Genomic DNA, 15,839 nt, shown 5'->3' with positions numbered 1-15,839 from the left:
TTACGCGGGCGAAGCCGCGCGGAACATCTAGTATTTTATAAACAAAACCTGAATCATCATACTTAACTAACCTACCTCATAAATTTTAAATTTAAATTAACCACTGACCGCTGTGAAATTAACGCATTAACGAAGTCACCCATTTCAAGTTCAAGATATTGAATATTTATATTATATCGATTAGCCGTCTTAGAAGGATTTGGTTCCGTTGTGCAAAGTTCAACAATAGTTCGTACGTGCTAACTGTGTGTTACCGTTAGTATGAGCAAGCGTACTTATCCAACACTAACTTAATTTGCTAAGCAAATATTATCGTCGACCGCACACTACTCGTATAATAATTGCACTGTGGTACAATCTTCCTAGTGTCTACTTTGATCTTTTAATTAAATTGATCTTTTAATTAATTTTTATTTTTATTTAATTGAATATAGACTATATTATCATAATTATAATATTTACTTCATCACCGATTAAGCGAATTATCGCTGGTGTCATCCCAGTAACAAAGTCCTCCACGCGCCAAAACATAAATTAATGTTGCCAGCAATAATTAGCCAACTATTTATCAGTATTTTGATGCATTTACGCATAACGTCTTTGTTAGTAGGTATTATATTATTATGTTTTGAGTCTATTGCGAAGAATAATATCATTATACCTAACACAAAATTCTCACCATTGATTTACCTACTTAAATATATCCAGGTCGTAAATCAGAAATGTTTTAGTTGTGACTACTATGTGCATTCCCACGGTGACATCACCCTAGGTACTTGACAAAGTTGTGAACTATAAATATAGTTTGAATTCAAACATATACGGCGTAATCGCATGATTTAAACCCAGTATACATGACCGACTTAGCTGTAACAAATTTAATGCAAAATATTTAGTCTATGGATAGACCTTGCTTAATGTATAGTTATTTGCTGTTAAGTATTTTCGTTAGTAAGAGGTACGTGTTTAGAAATACACTGTACCTCTATATTACTTTGTGGTTGAGAACCGTCCTATACTCAACCTATTTCCTGTGATACAATAAGTTTCTCCTTCTATGAATCTGATAGTAACAACGATATGAAATGAATACTACAAAGCATAGATTTCTTTTGCCGTTTGCGGTTGAAACATATCAGATTGCGGTTACTTCTGGATATAATATGCTTTAAATATGCTGCGCTTATATTGATAAGTTATATACTATTGCGGTATTGTTTGTAGAGTTTCAAGACGATATAAAAATACTGTTTCAGCCTATCAACTCTTTAAACAATAATAATTATAACCGAATCGCCAAGTGACTCACTTGCTTTTGTTTTCAAACTTGCTAACGAAATTAATCTATACTAATATTATAAATGCGAAAGTATCTCTGTCTGTCTGTCTGTCTCGCTTTCACGCCAAAACTACCGAACCGATTGTAATGAAATTTTGTATACAGATAGTCTAAAGCCTGAGAAAGGACATAGGCTTTTTTTTACTGGAAAAAAGGGTTGTAAGGGGGTGAAAATACGAAAATTTGTTTAAATTAAGTTAGTTCCAAAAATTCATACTAGATGGCGCCGTGCGTCTCTTACATCGCGCTAACGCTTGCCCAACATCTTTCTATAAGAGGTGGCATCATCGAAAAAAATCGAAACTCGAATGTATAGTTTCGATTTTTTTCGATTGTTATTTCTTTTTTACGTTATTATTTAATAAGTCAGTACTTTATATTATATTAAACAGTGACGTAACCTTAAACCTATCAATGATAAATAGTTTATGGGTAAAGTTGTGTAATTGGGGGGCTAAATAAGCTTCAAAATTTGGCATAAAATATAAAGTTTAATTAAAAAAAATGAAATATTATGTGCACACTGCACAGCTGTTTTGATTTAAGGGGTACCAGGGTTTTTTTATACAAGCTTTTGACACCAATTTTGTTGACATCGCGCGCTATAAACTGAAGTCCACGCGGACGAAGTCGCGGGCAACAGCTAGTAGCATATATGGGCGTACCGAGGGGGGGGGGCAAGCTGCCCCCCCCTGAATCATGTTGACGTCCCTACTAAGTATATTATCTAGTACTTTCATCTATAAAAATTAAAAATAATAAAACGAATTTTTGCCATTTGTTTGCAATACAATATTTTTACAACTAAAAATTATTAATTTTTTATTCTTTATAAACACCTAGCTTATAAAAAATCTGATTTGCCCCCCCTGGCCTAGAATCTGCGTTATTTGCCTTCCCCCCTCCTGGCCCAGAACCTAGGTAATTTGCCCCCCCCTGGCCCAGAACCTGGGTACGCCCATGATAGCATACCTTGATATGCCGTTAATTCAACCCCATAGGAAGGGTTACTAAAGTTAGAACTAATGTTATAAATCAACTGAAATAGCTGTTTAGTGCAAAGATACCTTGAGAGACGGGATAAGACATAGAATAGTCTTCGACAAGTACAGTTCTCGCGCGATAAACGAATAAGCGATGCGCACGTCATTTATGTAAAAGTATATGGTGTCCTACGAATAAAAAAAACTAAGGAAACGTAACTCCCATACTTTAACCGTTTTGAATTTGGTTAGTTTTCGCACACTAAAATATGAAAATAGCTACAAAACATTTCATACGTGGGAGAGCCATAGGAAACCGGCGTGAAACAGCGCTTGCGCTGTGTTTCGCCGAGTGAGTGAGTTTACCGGAGGCCCAATCCCCTACCCTATTCCCTTCCCTACCCTCCCCTATTCTCTTCCCTTCCCATCCCTACCCTCCCCTATTACCCTATTCCCTCTTAAAAGGCCGGCAACGCACCTGCAGCTCTTCTGAAGCTGCGAGTGTCCATGGGCGACGGAAGTTGCTTTCCATCAGGTGACCCGTTTGCTCGTTTGCCCCCTTATTTCATAAAAAAAAAAAAAAAAAAAAACACCACTCAAAACGAAATAAAGCCGTTGACAATAATTGTCACTTTTATAATTACTTACACAAAATTCTTGCATGTATTCGGGTCTCGTTTATATCGTAAATACGTTCGGCTGTATCTATCTTTCTTTTGAAGCTCACGGAACAAATTTTTTGACATAAGTTACTCTTCCTTAGTTTTTATTATTCGTAGATGGTGTCTTAAAAGAAAGTTTTTTATAAAATGCTAGACGTACCTGAGCGGTGGCGGGCGCGTCGTCGGGTCGGAGCGCGTGCAGGCTGCCCTCCTGCTGCTCGGCGAACGCGCGCACGACGGCCGCCGCGTCTCGGTACCGCTTCCACAGCTCCACCGCCTTCTGGTATCTGCATAACAAGTTATAACTTAGACATATTAAAATACAACATTTTCAATAATGCTTACATATTTGAAACATGCTAACAAACTTTCTCTTGATAACCTGCACGACCGTAAAGTTTTTTTACATCTTTATGTTTTCTATACATGTAGAGGGCGCTGGAGCCATTTTAACGTGATGTTAAAGACAGAATAATGATATATTCTGTAACCAGCTGGTCATAGAAACAAGATCTAACAATTAACAAATCTGCATTGACGTTGCATAATAGCAGAATCGAGGCACAGAAAATCGTACGACTAACTACGACTCTTAGGGCATGTAGGGGCAAGGACCACTACAACGATGGGCAGAAGGGAAACTGGGGAGTTGCCTGGTGGTTGAGACAGCTGGGCAGATGGGCTGAGATGAGATGAGCTGATGTGTGGTCACGACACTGTCACCTTTGTTTTTAGTCTATTTCACTGAGCTGAAATCGCGATTCACGGGAACGGCTAGCCGATATTTTTCGTATAACGTTCGCGGGCGCCGGTAATGGACTGTGTCGTACTGTGTCACTTGTCAAAGGGCTTGACGTATGACATCTGATAGCGACTCATGCGCAGTGTTGCCAACTACCACATTCGTCGCGCTAAAGTTTGCCGCGAATAGGGCATGTTGCATTACTTTTTGATAAGTGTCGGATAGGCTATCAACAATTCATCTGACAGATACTCCATACTTTATGTGTCAAATAAGTGTCAGATAGCCTATCTGACATTTATCAGAAAGTGGTAAAACAGGCCATTAATAAATTAATGTATCAAATGACTCACTTGTCGCACAATGTAGTTAGGTTAGCGCAGGTGTGCTCGTACGTGGCGGCCGCGTCGTCCAGCTCGCGCTGCAGCTGCGCCGCTACCGACGCCTCGCAGCTCGCCTGCAGGGGCTCCGCCGCCGAACGTAGCGAACCCACCAACTCTCCATTACGACGGGTCAGCGATTCACTCAGGGTCTGAGAAAGAAAAGAAATATGATACCTAGTTTAGAAGTTATGTTATGAGGGATCAGATAAACACCCATAGCCACATATTTCACATACATAAACAAGTTAAAATCATAACCCTCTTTCTTGTTTTGCCGCAGTATAGTAATAATATGGTTTATGAAATCTATGTTTTAGTTGTTTTACACGACAAATACTTCAGAGGCAGCTGGTATGGATCAGAAAATTGTTATAAACAATTTACCAAGATACAAACGTTTTGTACGAGTCGGCTAGCGAAAATTGACTGCACACTAAAAGCACCCACCTCTAGCTTTTCGGTTGCTTTCAGGAGCCGGTCGTAGTCGACCTGCCCTTGCACAGTTAGTAGCTCGACCATGTAGTCGGCCTCCCTCACTGCACCCTGCACTAGTTCCAGCTGCCTCTCGAACCTTCTCCAGAGCTGAAGTCTAGCACGAAGGCGCACGCTGAGATCGGTGCATGCGCTTTCGAGTTCCGAGTGGGTTTCCTGAGGAGCAAATATTATCATGAGAATAAGAATGGCCAATTTGTATTGAGAGACAAAGCTGTAAGACAGGCTTATTAGGAAACTTTGTTACCTGTAAAGCAGATATGTCTCTTTCGACGCTCAAAGGCGATACGCTGACTCGAAGGCTAGTCGGAAGCGTATGTAGCGCTTGTCTCAAAGCGAGGATGTCCTTCCATTGCAGCGACAAGTCTTCCACGAGTTTATCGCAGGTCTGCGAGGCTCTCTCGACTACGTCGCTTCCCAGACGTTCTCCGGCTTCACATTCTTCCAATGTTAATTTTGCTCGTCGCTGGCTCTTCTGGCACCTGGCTATACCGGCTTTGACTTGTAATATTTTTTCCTTAAGTAGTAAGCTCCTTTCCAGTTCCTCATCAAACTGGTCGCTCAACATTCCAGATTGCGTCAAGAGAGCGCCCAATCGTTCGGACTCTGCAGTCGGTAACAAACTTAATCTACCTAATTCATTCTGAATTCTGTCGATACGACCGCTCATGACTTGCAGTCTCTCTATGTATAAATTAAGTTCGTCGTCGCTTTTTATGACTCCTTTGAGGCTATCTAAAACTGAGCGAAGCTCTCTTATTTCGTCTTCTAGTATATATAGTTTTTCACCTGTGGATACGCCTCTATCCGAAATATTCTGTATAGCAGCTGCGTGTAAATCGCCTATTCGGTGCGACAGAGCCCTCCATTTATCTTCAATATTAGAGAAGAACTGACGCTGCACCATCTCGTCGGATATTGGTAAAATTTCTAAGGCCTTCTCAAATTGCACGCCAGATTCTGTTTTTAAATTATTATGAACCTCATGTTGAGCCTTCAATTCCCAGAATCGACGAAGGTTAGCTGTTGTGGTGATATTTTCAGGGGTAATAGTTTCTAATTCCCGGTTACCTAATTTTATCCAACCTTCGATTCTATCGACGAGATGGTCGTAAGCGGACCAATTTTCTTTAAATGCTATCAAGCGCGTTAGGCTAGAATCGACCTCTTCTTGAAGTTTAAGTAAAGTGTCTAGTGCTAAAGAACAATCGGTCTCTAAGCCAGAACATGTGACGAGGCCTTGAAGACCCTCTGTTATTGAAATGAGGCGTAACATCTTAGCATAATGTTGAGACACATCAAGACTTATAGATTGGTACAAGTTTATATATTGTTCATAGTCCATTGAAGTAACGTTGGTAGCATCAGGGATTCTTTGTTGAGCTACCCTCAACCATTGCTGTTCTTCTTTCATACTTTGATCTAATAATCTCCACCTTGATGCGGCTAATGTCATTTGCTGTGCTCGGCTTGCTGCTCTGTCGATAATTGCTGTTGCTCTATCGTGAAGTGAATGATGAAGAGATGAATATTTGGCTCGTGTCTCACTATCTAAATTGTCTTCTAAAGACTCCAAAATAGCTCTACAGTGACTCAGATTTACAAAAAATTTTCTATGCTTCTGGATTTCTTCATGGAGATGATCCAGATTTGATATTATGATTTTACCATCTAACAGTGCTTCAGCCACATCAGTGATTTGTCCAAAATCTTGCAACGTTTGTTCGTATTCTTCTGCTAATGACGCAAGTTGTAAAAGGCGATCCCTTTCAGTGTTAATCGAGTTTTCAATTTGACGGCTACAATCATCACAGGTATATAAACGTGTTGGACAATCCTTTTTATGGTTACTTTCAAGTATATTTTTATAAATATTAAACATTTTTTTAACCATGACCATATTCTCAACATTTTCAGTCTCAATTTTATCCAAGTATTCTAATTTTTGCTGCGTTGTTGTTTCTGTCATAATTAAATTATCTAAAGAAGATTTAACGTTATGAATAGAGTTGTACAGTCTATCTATGTCGGATATAAATTTATTCCAGTTGTTTTCTATTTCTTGAACTTTTTCATTACTTTGATTACTTAAGTTATTTACAGCGTATACCTGGCGTGTTAATGTCTCAATCAAAGTTATAATTTCTTCTCTTATTTCCGTTCTTATTTCAGTTACAGTGATAATTTCTTTTAGATTTTTGATATAGGTTTCTAATGTTTTGATTCTTACCGATTCATCTTGAGTTCTTATACCAGATAAGGTGTTTGTTTGAATTTTACATTGAATTTCTTCTAGCCAAATCGAAATAGTTTCGATGATAACAATGACACTCGATTCCACTTGAGTAGAATCATTAGTTTTGAGTGCATTTTTCACCACGTCTAATTCTTTGTTTATTATGAGATCATACGATTTCTCTACTGATGGTTCAAAAAGGGCAACTGTCATTGTATCGTCAGAAATGTTAGGGGTTTGTATAGTTGACTTTGTTCTTTTTTCTAAAGCGTCTAAAAGTTTAGCCTTCCCAGATTTTGGAGTTAAAATAGTTTTACTAGGGGAGGGAGATTTAGATTTAGATCTTTGGACTACGTCAGAATAGGAAAGTTTTGCTAATGCAAGATTTTTATCATCATGGTGACTATGCGAAATAGGACTAGCATGTTGAGAGATGCCTTCATCTATGGAAGAAATATCTTTACTTGATAAATCATCACTTGTTGGCGAAGCAGAAAGTGAAAGTTCAGTATTAAGAGGATCTGAAAGACTTCCAGGTGACTTAAGCGGCGATTCAGCCTTTTTCTTCTGTCTTCGTCTTTTTTGTTTGTGCGAGTCACCTATTATAGAATCCGATAATTCTTCTGATTCACGTTCATTTTTAATAAAGTCAATCGATGCTTGGGGGATAGATATTTGAGCACGTAGTTGTACTTCATATGGTTCATCCGTAGAAGTTGATGTCGTCTCTTCGTATAGTTCTCGAGGTGATGTTTGCTGATTTTGGTCAATATTGTGTTTTATAAATTCTAAAGTATTTTCATTTTGTTGAAGCAATCTTGGGGATGTCTGCTGTGTATTACTTACAAGAGTAACATTTTCTTTAGTTCTGTTTTCATTTACATTATGCGATGTATCTTTTCTAGGTGTTGTTTGTTGTTCACTATCAATCATTTTTGCTGATTCAATTTGTATGTCACTTACAGAACTTTCTATTGGTGACGTTTGCTGAGATCGTTCGGCAATGATAATTTCTTGAATTTGGGAATTTGTTAGTGGAGATGGGACTATATTTTCTTCAACTGCCTCTGACTGAGTGTGTGTACTTACGAGGGGAATATGATTCGTTTGAACACTTATTTCCGTTATTTCAATTTCACTAGGCGATGTTGTAGTTTGCTGATCAACATTTTCATGTCTTTCAGTTTCTGTGCCACTATCAGCCGTTGGTATAATTATTTCAGTATATTTCTCATCATAAGTTACATTTGAGATTGGCGATGTTTGAGTTTCTCTGACTTCAGATTCAAAATCTTTAGTTGTAGCAGTTTGTGAAAATTTGTCATCATACGGAATAATATCTTTAGATTCTATCTGAGTCATCACTTCAGATGTAACAATAGGATCCGGTGTTTGAATTCTGCTTGTTTGAACTTCAGAGTTTAATAATTCTCTAGTCTGGATAACAGTGAAATCTTCAGACGTTTGTGTACTATTTTCTTTATCATCGATTGGCAAAGTTTGGCTTAAGGTCTCTTTAGTAGGAGTCGGTGATGTCTGCAGTTCTGAATCAACTAATTTCACGTAGGTGTTGGTATCGTTTTCCTTATTTTTAGATTCAATTAAGTCTGGGGATGTTTGAGAAGAAAGCTCTTGTATTTGAACTTCTTCTAAAACTGGAACAGGATATGTTAGAGTAGCAGTAATATCCTTGGCTATAATTTCCGGACTGCTGTTAACACACTCCTCGACAATTTTGACCGTGTTTACTTCAGATGTATCACTGAAAGTATGACATGACTCATCTTTGGGTGACGTAACATTTTTAGTGCTTTCGTGTTGTTTGATTTGGTCTTCAGGAAGGTGCTTTTTCCTTCCTTTTTTCGATTTTTTGTCTTTATTTTGTGGTTCTTTTATATCAACGGGAGATTTACTTGTTTCACTTTCTGATGTCGTTGTTTTGGGATACGCAGTATCTTCGCTTTCACCGTGAGGTTTCCGTTTTTTGTGTTTGCCTTTCTTATCTATGGGTAGAACCTCAACATCAATGGAAGTATCATCTGCTTCATACCCTTTTTCAGTTTCACGTGGTTTAGATTCTAATGATAGTGAATCTTCTTGTGTTGAGTCTTCTAGGATTGGTTCAACCGTAACATCACCTTTTGGCTTTGAAGAGTCCTCCGGCGTTGGAGTTGGTAATTCAACATAGTGACTTAGAGATGAACTATCTGAATCTACAAATGTGTTATCAGCTGTTGATTGCACAGTTGGTTCTATTTGAGAGTTGCTGCTCAGGCTTTCATCTTTATTTTTCTTATTTTTCTTTCGTTTTTTAGTTTTCTTATGACTAGAATCATCAAAAGTGTACTCTTGCTTTGAGTCTTTTGGTAAATTATCACTCTCAGATTTAGTTTCAAACACTTTAACACTAACGGGAAGATCAATATTTATGTCTTTTTTTACTATAACGGGCTTTTGATCACCAACGTCTTCAATCTTTAAATCTATTTGGACCTTTGGTTCTACATTTTCATTGGCTTTCGCTAGCGACATAGAAATATCAACAGTTTGGCATTTCATAACACTATCGTTTAATTTTTCTGACGTATGAGGATTTGTATTTTGCCTTTCCATTTCTAAAAGCGTTTGTGTATCTTGTTTTAAATTTGGATCAATATTCGCCGTTTTTCTAAATACATCACCTTCAATAATTATATTTTCTGTAATGTTAGTCTTCAATACTAAATCTGATGTGCCTGTGACATGCAAAGTTTCATCAATTCCTAAAGGAATTTTCTGATCTAAATTGGTTACTTCATTTTCAGGTTCATTTGTACTAGGTACATCTTCTACAATATCTTTATTAACATTATTTAAATCTTCCTCGTGTTTGGACAAGTCTTTGTTTTCAGTTTCTTTCTCATGTGATTTTTCAGTGTGAAGGCTTATCAAAGCTGAAATGTTGCTGGATACTTCAGATGTGTTAATGATATTCAATTTTTCTGCTTCAGTACATACAGAATCATCGATTGCTGTCTCAGGTTTTACAATCTGTTCGATTTTATCTGAATGATCTTCTGCTTTATCTTCCTTTGTTTGAATGGTCGGCTTTATTTCCGATTGTGTGTATTTTTCCATAGGAATAAGTTTTGAGGGTGACTGAAGTATTAAAGTTTCAGAATGCGCCTTTTCATTATCAATGAAACTTAAAATAATATTTTTATCTTCTTTGTTAACTTTCGTTTCTGATTTATTTATTTTAGGATCTTCTGTTCTGCTTTCTGTTGTAAAAACATCAGATGCTATTACAGGTTTTGTAGAAACAACAGATTCTTGCAATTCATCAGCATGTAATTCAGGTAATTTTATTGGATGCTGTGTTACATTTTCATCTTTTGGTTTTTCTAGCATTTCGTTACTTTCTGTAATAAGGTTAGATGGTTCAGCTTCTAGCAAAATATCTGGTTTTATGGTATCATCAATAATTGTATCCTTAGATACGGTTTTAGCTATATTATGGTCAATAAATTCCACGCGTTTTTCTGCAGTTTTCTTGGCTTTTTTAGAGCGTTTATCCTTCTTAGTTGAGGTCTCAGATGACACCGTACTTGAATCTGATCTATTTTTTTCTGGATAAGCAACATTGTCTCTATTATCAACGTTAGAATCAACATTCGTTTTTTTAATATAATCAGACATACTCATATCAGAAATTACTGTTGCTTCTTTTATATCATCAAAACCTACCTTTGATGCCATTTTTTCTGTGGCTTTATTATTCTCTTTTGTTTCAACATTTTTAGTTATTTGTTTATTTGTATAAATGTTTTCATTCTTAGCATGATCCATACTTGTGATATCTTTCTCGACGTTTTCAATTGAATGAATAGATACTTGACATGGACTTGCATCGTCATCAGATTCCTCCACAACTTTTTCTGTAACTTGCTCTTTACCATCAATTATTTCGACTTGGCGTACGACTCTTACTCGTTTTACTTTCATATTTTCTTTTTCAGATGGCACTTCAACAATTTCTACACTATCTGGTTCTTCAATAACTTCTTCAGTTACACGTTCTTTTCCATCAACAATTGTTATATGTTTCACAATACGTCTTTTTGTTGTTGTAATTTTTCTCGTAACTTTTTGACTAGTAAGAATATTTGTGTCAATAAATTGTACATTAGATTTTTCTAACTGGCTTAGTACGACAGGTAAAGTTTCTAAACCTTGAACAGTATATTCATCTGCAATTTCAATTTTAGGGGAGTCTGTTTCATCTGTATATATTGATCGCTCTGTGTTTCCCGTTTCTTCAATCTTATCACCAACACTCGTGAGTATTATAGGTTCATCCCCTGTTTCGTCTATAACCTTTTCCGTAACGTGTTCTTTGCCATCTATTACTTTTATTTGTCGTATAACTTTTAAGCGTTTGCCTTGATAATCATCTGTACTGAATTGGCTGGCAGTCGATTGAGTTATTACTGGATCTTCCTTTATCACTTCAATTTCTTCAGGTTCTTCGATCACTTCTTCAGTGATATGTTCCTTACCATCCACTATGTTAATATGTTGTATTATTCGCTTTCTTGTTCGTGATGTCGTTCTTGTCATTTGTTGAATATGAGTTGTATCAGCACCGATAAATTCTACTTGTTTTCTATCTAGGTTTGATGTTAAATCAAAACCTGAAATTTCTTTTGGAGATTTATTATCACTGTCCCCTACTACTCTTTCTGATGCCAGGAAATTATCCACAATATCCGTAACATTTGAAGTTTTAAAAGACTCTGGTATACTTTGTCTTTGGTATTCAGTAGATACTTGAAACGGCGCTGTGGAAGTTAGTGGCAGTTTCGTAAGATCAATTTCAGATTTACTTTCCAAAGCCAACATTGGCACTTCTAATATTTCTGTAGTACTTGGTTGATCTATGATTTCTTCAGTCACATGTTCTTTCCCATCTATAATTTTGACATGTCTTATAACTTGTCTTTTTGATGACACGACCTTTGCTTGAATATTTGTTCCATTATCGAAGCTAGACAAATTCTCAATCGCATGTTTTGAGAGTTCAGCCAAATGAGAGGTGTCTGTATCGTGTATACTACTTCTAATTTGAGTTAGTGCTACCTCTTTTGGTGTAATAATCATATCTGCATCAAACTGGCTTTCTATGACAGTAGATTTTTTTTCTGAATTATGTTCGGTTTTCTGACTGTCATGAACAATATTTTCTTGTTGCTGGACTATCGTGCTCGATTTATTTTCATCGTCTGTATGTGATGTTTCAACTTTCGGTGTATTCACAGATAGGATTTTAGCATTATTATCATCATTGTGTGTTGATTCTAAATCTTGTTTTGTTTTATCATCTCTTACAGTAATAGATACACGAGGTATTTGTTCTTCTGTTATTTCGATATCATCGGGTTCTTCAACAATTTCTTCACTTACTTGCTCTTTTCCGTCAACAATTATAACACGTCGTATAATTCTTCTCTTAGTTTTAACAATTCTCTTAGTTACTTGTTGTACTACTGCTGTAACACTTGAAGAAGATGTTTCAATAACTGGTTGCATTTGGCCTTCTGCTATTTTAAATATTTCATCAGGTTTCAGATCTTTTTCTAACGAAATTATTGTATCTGGTTTAGATGTAACTTCTTGAATAATTACCTCGCTGTCAGGTACACCGGAAATAATATGGCTTCCGTACGATTCATATTGAATCTGTTTGGTATTAGCATCTGCATCTGATACTATACCTTTATCGCTCGCTAAAGTTATTTGCGAAAATTGCTGACTAGGATTTTGAGTATCAAAGAAAATTGGTTCATTTTGAGAATAAACCAAATGTTGCCTAGTTACCATAGATCTCTTTATTTTTTTGACAATGATTCTCTTGGTGCCATCAGCATCTACCACAACTTCTGTAGTAGTTTCATCGGGTTCTACCATTATTGTTTCAAAAGATTGAGGTATAGTATGAGAAATGTCAAGTTGAGATGTTTTGTAGTTGTCACCATCTTTATAGTCAGCATTTACAACGACCATATTTTCGTCAAGAATTTGGCTTCTGCTAGGAATCGGTTTGTTAGAAATTTCAATTGTTTGCTCGTTTTCTGTATTTGTTTGACGGATTTGTAAATTTTCCAATAAATTTGTATGTTTGTTTTGTGAATTTTCACTTGTTTGTATTTCTACGTCTTGCAGTGGAATACAAGATGTTGCGACATTCTGAGTATCAATCACATTTGGCTGACACATAATAGATTTATCAGCAATAGAAATTGAGTCAGTGGCGAGACTTTTTCCCGTCTGTGTTTCAATATTGACCGTTTGTAAATTATGACTAGTTGTTTCTTCTAGTATTTTATGAGACTGTGCGATTTCTTTCTCCTCTTTTTCTTTTGTAGTCGTTTCTTGGTCAGGTTTTATTTCTTCAGAAACCTTTTCAATTTCTCTTGGTGAAACTATTTCTTCAGGCATTGACGTAGAGTCAATAGTACGATCGCTTTGCGATAGCTCTTCTTCAATGGTTTCAGTACCTGATTTTATCTGTGTCAATAGTTGTTTTAGCCTTTCTAATTCTGAAATGACTAGATGCTTTGTTTCTTCTAATGTGTCTCTTGTCATGATTAACTTCTTTTCTAACTGACTAGAATCATCACAGTTTATCACAGTTATTGATTTTAAAATAATTTCATACTCATTGTATTCTATTAAGTATCGTTCATATATTGTAATATACTTTACAATATCTTCTTCAGTTAATGCGTTTGATTGTTTAGCAGTTTCATTTAGATCATTATTAATAGTTTCGAGCCAGTGATCTAATTTGGCAACTTTCTGTGTCTCTTTTTCAATTTGTTCTTTTTGCTTTTCCATATCTGATTTGGCCTCCTGTAATTAAAAACATAGTACTTATGATTTTTTACTTAGCATATTTTTACTTAGCATGGGATTAACCCATCAATCCCCAAGCAGCAGCCGGCTGCCACATAACAATTGAAAATCTATTGTGTCTGCGATACCCACGATGGAGGTGCTACACGACGTGATGTACGCAACCTAGTTTATACCGGTTTTAAACTTGAAATTTTATTTGAAATAACTATATAATGAGACGGTATTAAAATTGGCACTTTTGATGAAATAATAAATTATTATCTCCATGTTATAATGTTTAAAATTTACCTGAATAACTGCGATTCCTTGTCTAGCTTGTAACAAAAGTTTTGTAATTCTTGTTTTAATTACAACTAGTTCTTTGATCAGTGCTTGAATTTCAGTTTCTTGACGATATTCCATAATTTTTTGCTCCAAAAGTATTGCTGCTTCTTCGCATTTGACTAGAATAGATATACCCTCCTGAAAAATGCACCGTTATTAAAATAAAAAGCGCATCCTATTAATCGTAAAAATGTTAATTATTTGTTTCATGCATTTTACAGCAAAGTTATAATTCTCACTTTGCGAACGTTTTACAATGCAAAATAATTTATACAATTAAACTCGGCAAAATATGTTTAAGAGTTAAGACAGTTTACAATTGAAAAAGTTTAAGGTATCAATAATTTATAGTTAATGTCTTGTTTACAGCAAACTGTCTCATAGATATCAATATAATTAATCCTACTAATATTATAATAGAATATAATGAGCTGTAAAACAATGTAAGCAAATATTGTATAGTCGCCGATATAACGGTGTACCACATATGAACCTCTAACATAATATTCACAATAAAAACGCACTCAAACTCTACAACAGCACAGTATGTACACTTTACAGGTAAATATTATAAATTACGACATACTTCTATTTCTGATAGTGTCGTATGACATCACCACTACATCACCACTTGCCATAAGGTTAAACGGGTAATTTTAACAACATAAAATATTGTGAATATTATACAACTACACTAGAGTATCAAACATTATTGAAAATCTTTTGTTTTATAGTAATTTATTTCAATCACAACATAAAAATTAAATGTAGTAAAGAACCGAATCCGTTACTCTAGAACGTTGTATTGTTCTGTATAACATTGTAAATAAATTGAAGTGGACAGGTAGAAGCTGAATTTAGGAAGATAAAGATAAAGAAGAAAGGCACCCGCGATGTAAAACTTTTCCCTGTTTGGATAGTTTTTTTTTATTTTTAAACTTTTTTATCAGTTAATATATTTTTTATATATAACATTAAATATAAATGTTTATTTTTTTACTTATTATAAATTTGAATCGACTTAAATAATAATAGTTTTCATATAATATTTAATGAGTTACTCTAGAACGTTGTATTGTTCTGTATAACATTGTAAATAAATTGAAGTGGACAGGTAGAAGCTGAATTTAGGAAGATAAAGATAAAGAAGAAAGGCACCCGCGATGTAAAACTTTTCCCTGTTTGGATAGTTTTTTTTATTTTTAAACTTTTTTATCAGTTAATATATTTTTTATATATAACATTAAATATAAATGTTTATTTTTTTACTTATTATAAATTTGAATCGACTTAAAAATCGACTTAAATAATAATAGTTTTCATATAATATTTAATGAGTATTGAGTTTTATCAGCTTTTTGAATACTTTGTAATATAATATTATGAATATGACTTACAATCCGGAAATACTCGTAGTTCAGGTAATCTACAAAAATATATAACACTTTCACTGTAAAATAATTTAAATCCTTGCTTGTAGCGTTTGGAAGTTTTCGTTACAAAATTCGAATAACTCGTATACGTTTCGAAGATTCGTTAGTATCGTATACCTTCGGAAACCCTACTAAATGATGCCAGGCCTCGGTAATATATTTAAAGATTACTCTAAGGCGATGATATCATAGATGAGTAAAATGCACTTTAAGGTGACAAAGTCACGCTAGAATAATTATTCACTGATAATAATAATTTACACAAGTGAATAGCTAAGAGGAATTTTGTTCAAAACTACATACCTACTAAACGCGTTTATTTTTGGAGCCAGATAAAGTACAGGAAAA

The 15,839-nt window shown here is 35.3% G+C and overlaps 1 protein-coding gene across 6 annotated transcripts in view; it reads right to left on the bottom strand.

The window, feature by feature from the left end:
* LOC121739928 (nesprin-1) overlaps positions 1 to 15,839 on the bottom strand; it is a 164,886-nt gene that overhangs the window by 20,678 nt on the left and 128,369 nt on the right. For 5 of the 6 annotated variants that reach the window (XM_042132546.1, XM_042132545.1, XM_042132547.1 and 2 more), the window contains 5 exons: positions 14,023 to 14,196; positions 4,849 to 13,728; positions 4,557 to 4,757; positions 4,080 to 4,258; positions 3,145 to 3,271 (listed from right to left, as the gene is read on the bottom strand). In XM_042132546.1, the coding sequence (XP_041988480.1) occupies positions 3,145 to 3,271; positions 4,080 to 4,258; positions 4,557 to 4,757; positions 4,849 to 13,728; positions 14,023 to 14,196 (9,561 nt within the window). The remainder of the gene's footprint in view (positions 1 to 3,144; positions 3,272 to 4,079; positions 4,259 to 4,556; positions 4,758 to 4,848; positions 13,729 to 14,022; positions 14,197 to 15,839) is intronic. The other variant, XM_042132550.1, reaches the window with a different exon arrangement.

The sequence above is a fragment of the Aricia agestis genome, chromosome 2, assembly GCF_905147365.1.
Source record: "Aricia agestis chromosome 2, ilAriAges1.1, whole genome shotgun sequence".
In the NCBI taxonomy this organism is placed as follows: Eukaryota; Metazoa; Arthropoda; class Insecta; order Lepidoptera; family Lycaenidae; genus Aricia; species Aricia agestis.
This window is presented reverse-complemented; position numbering and strand designations above follow the sequence as displayed.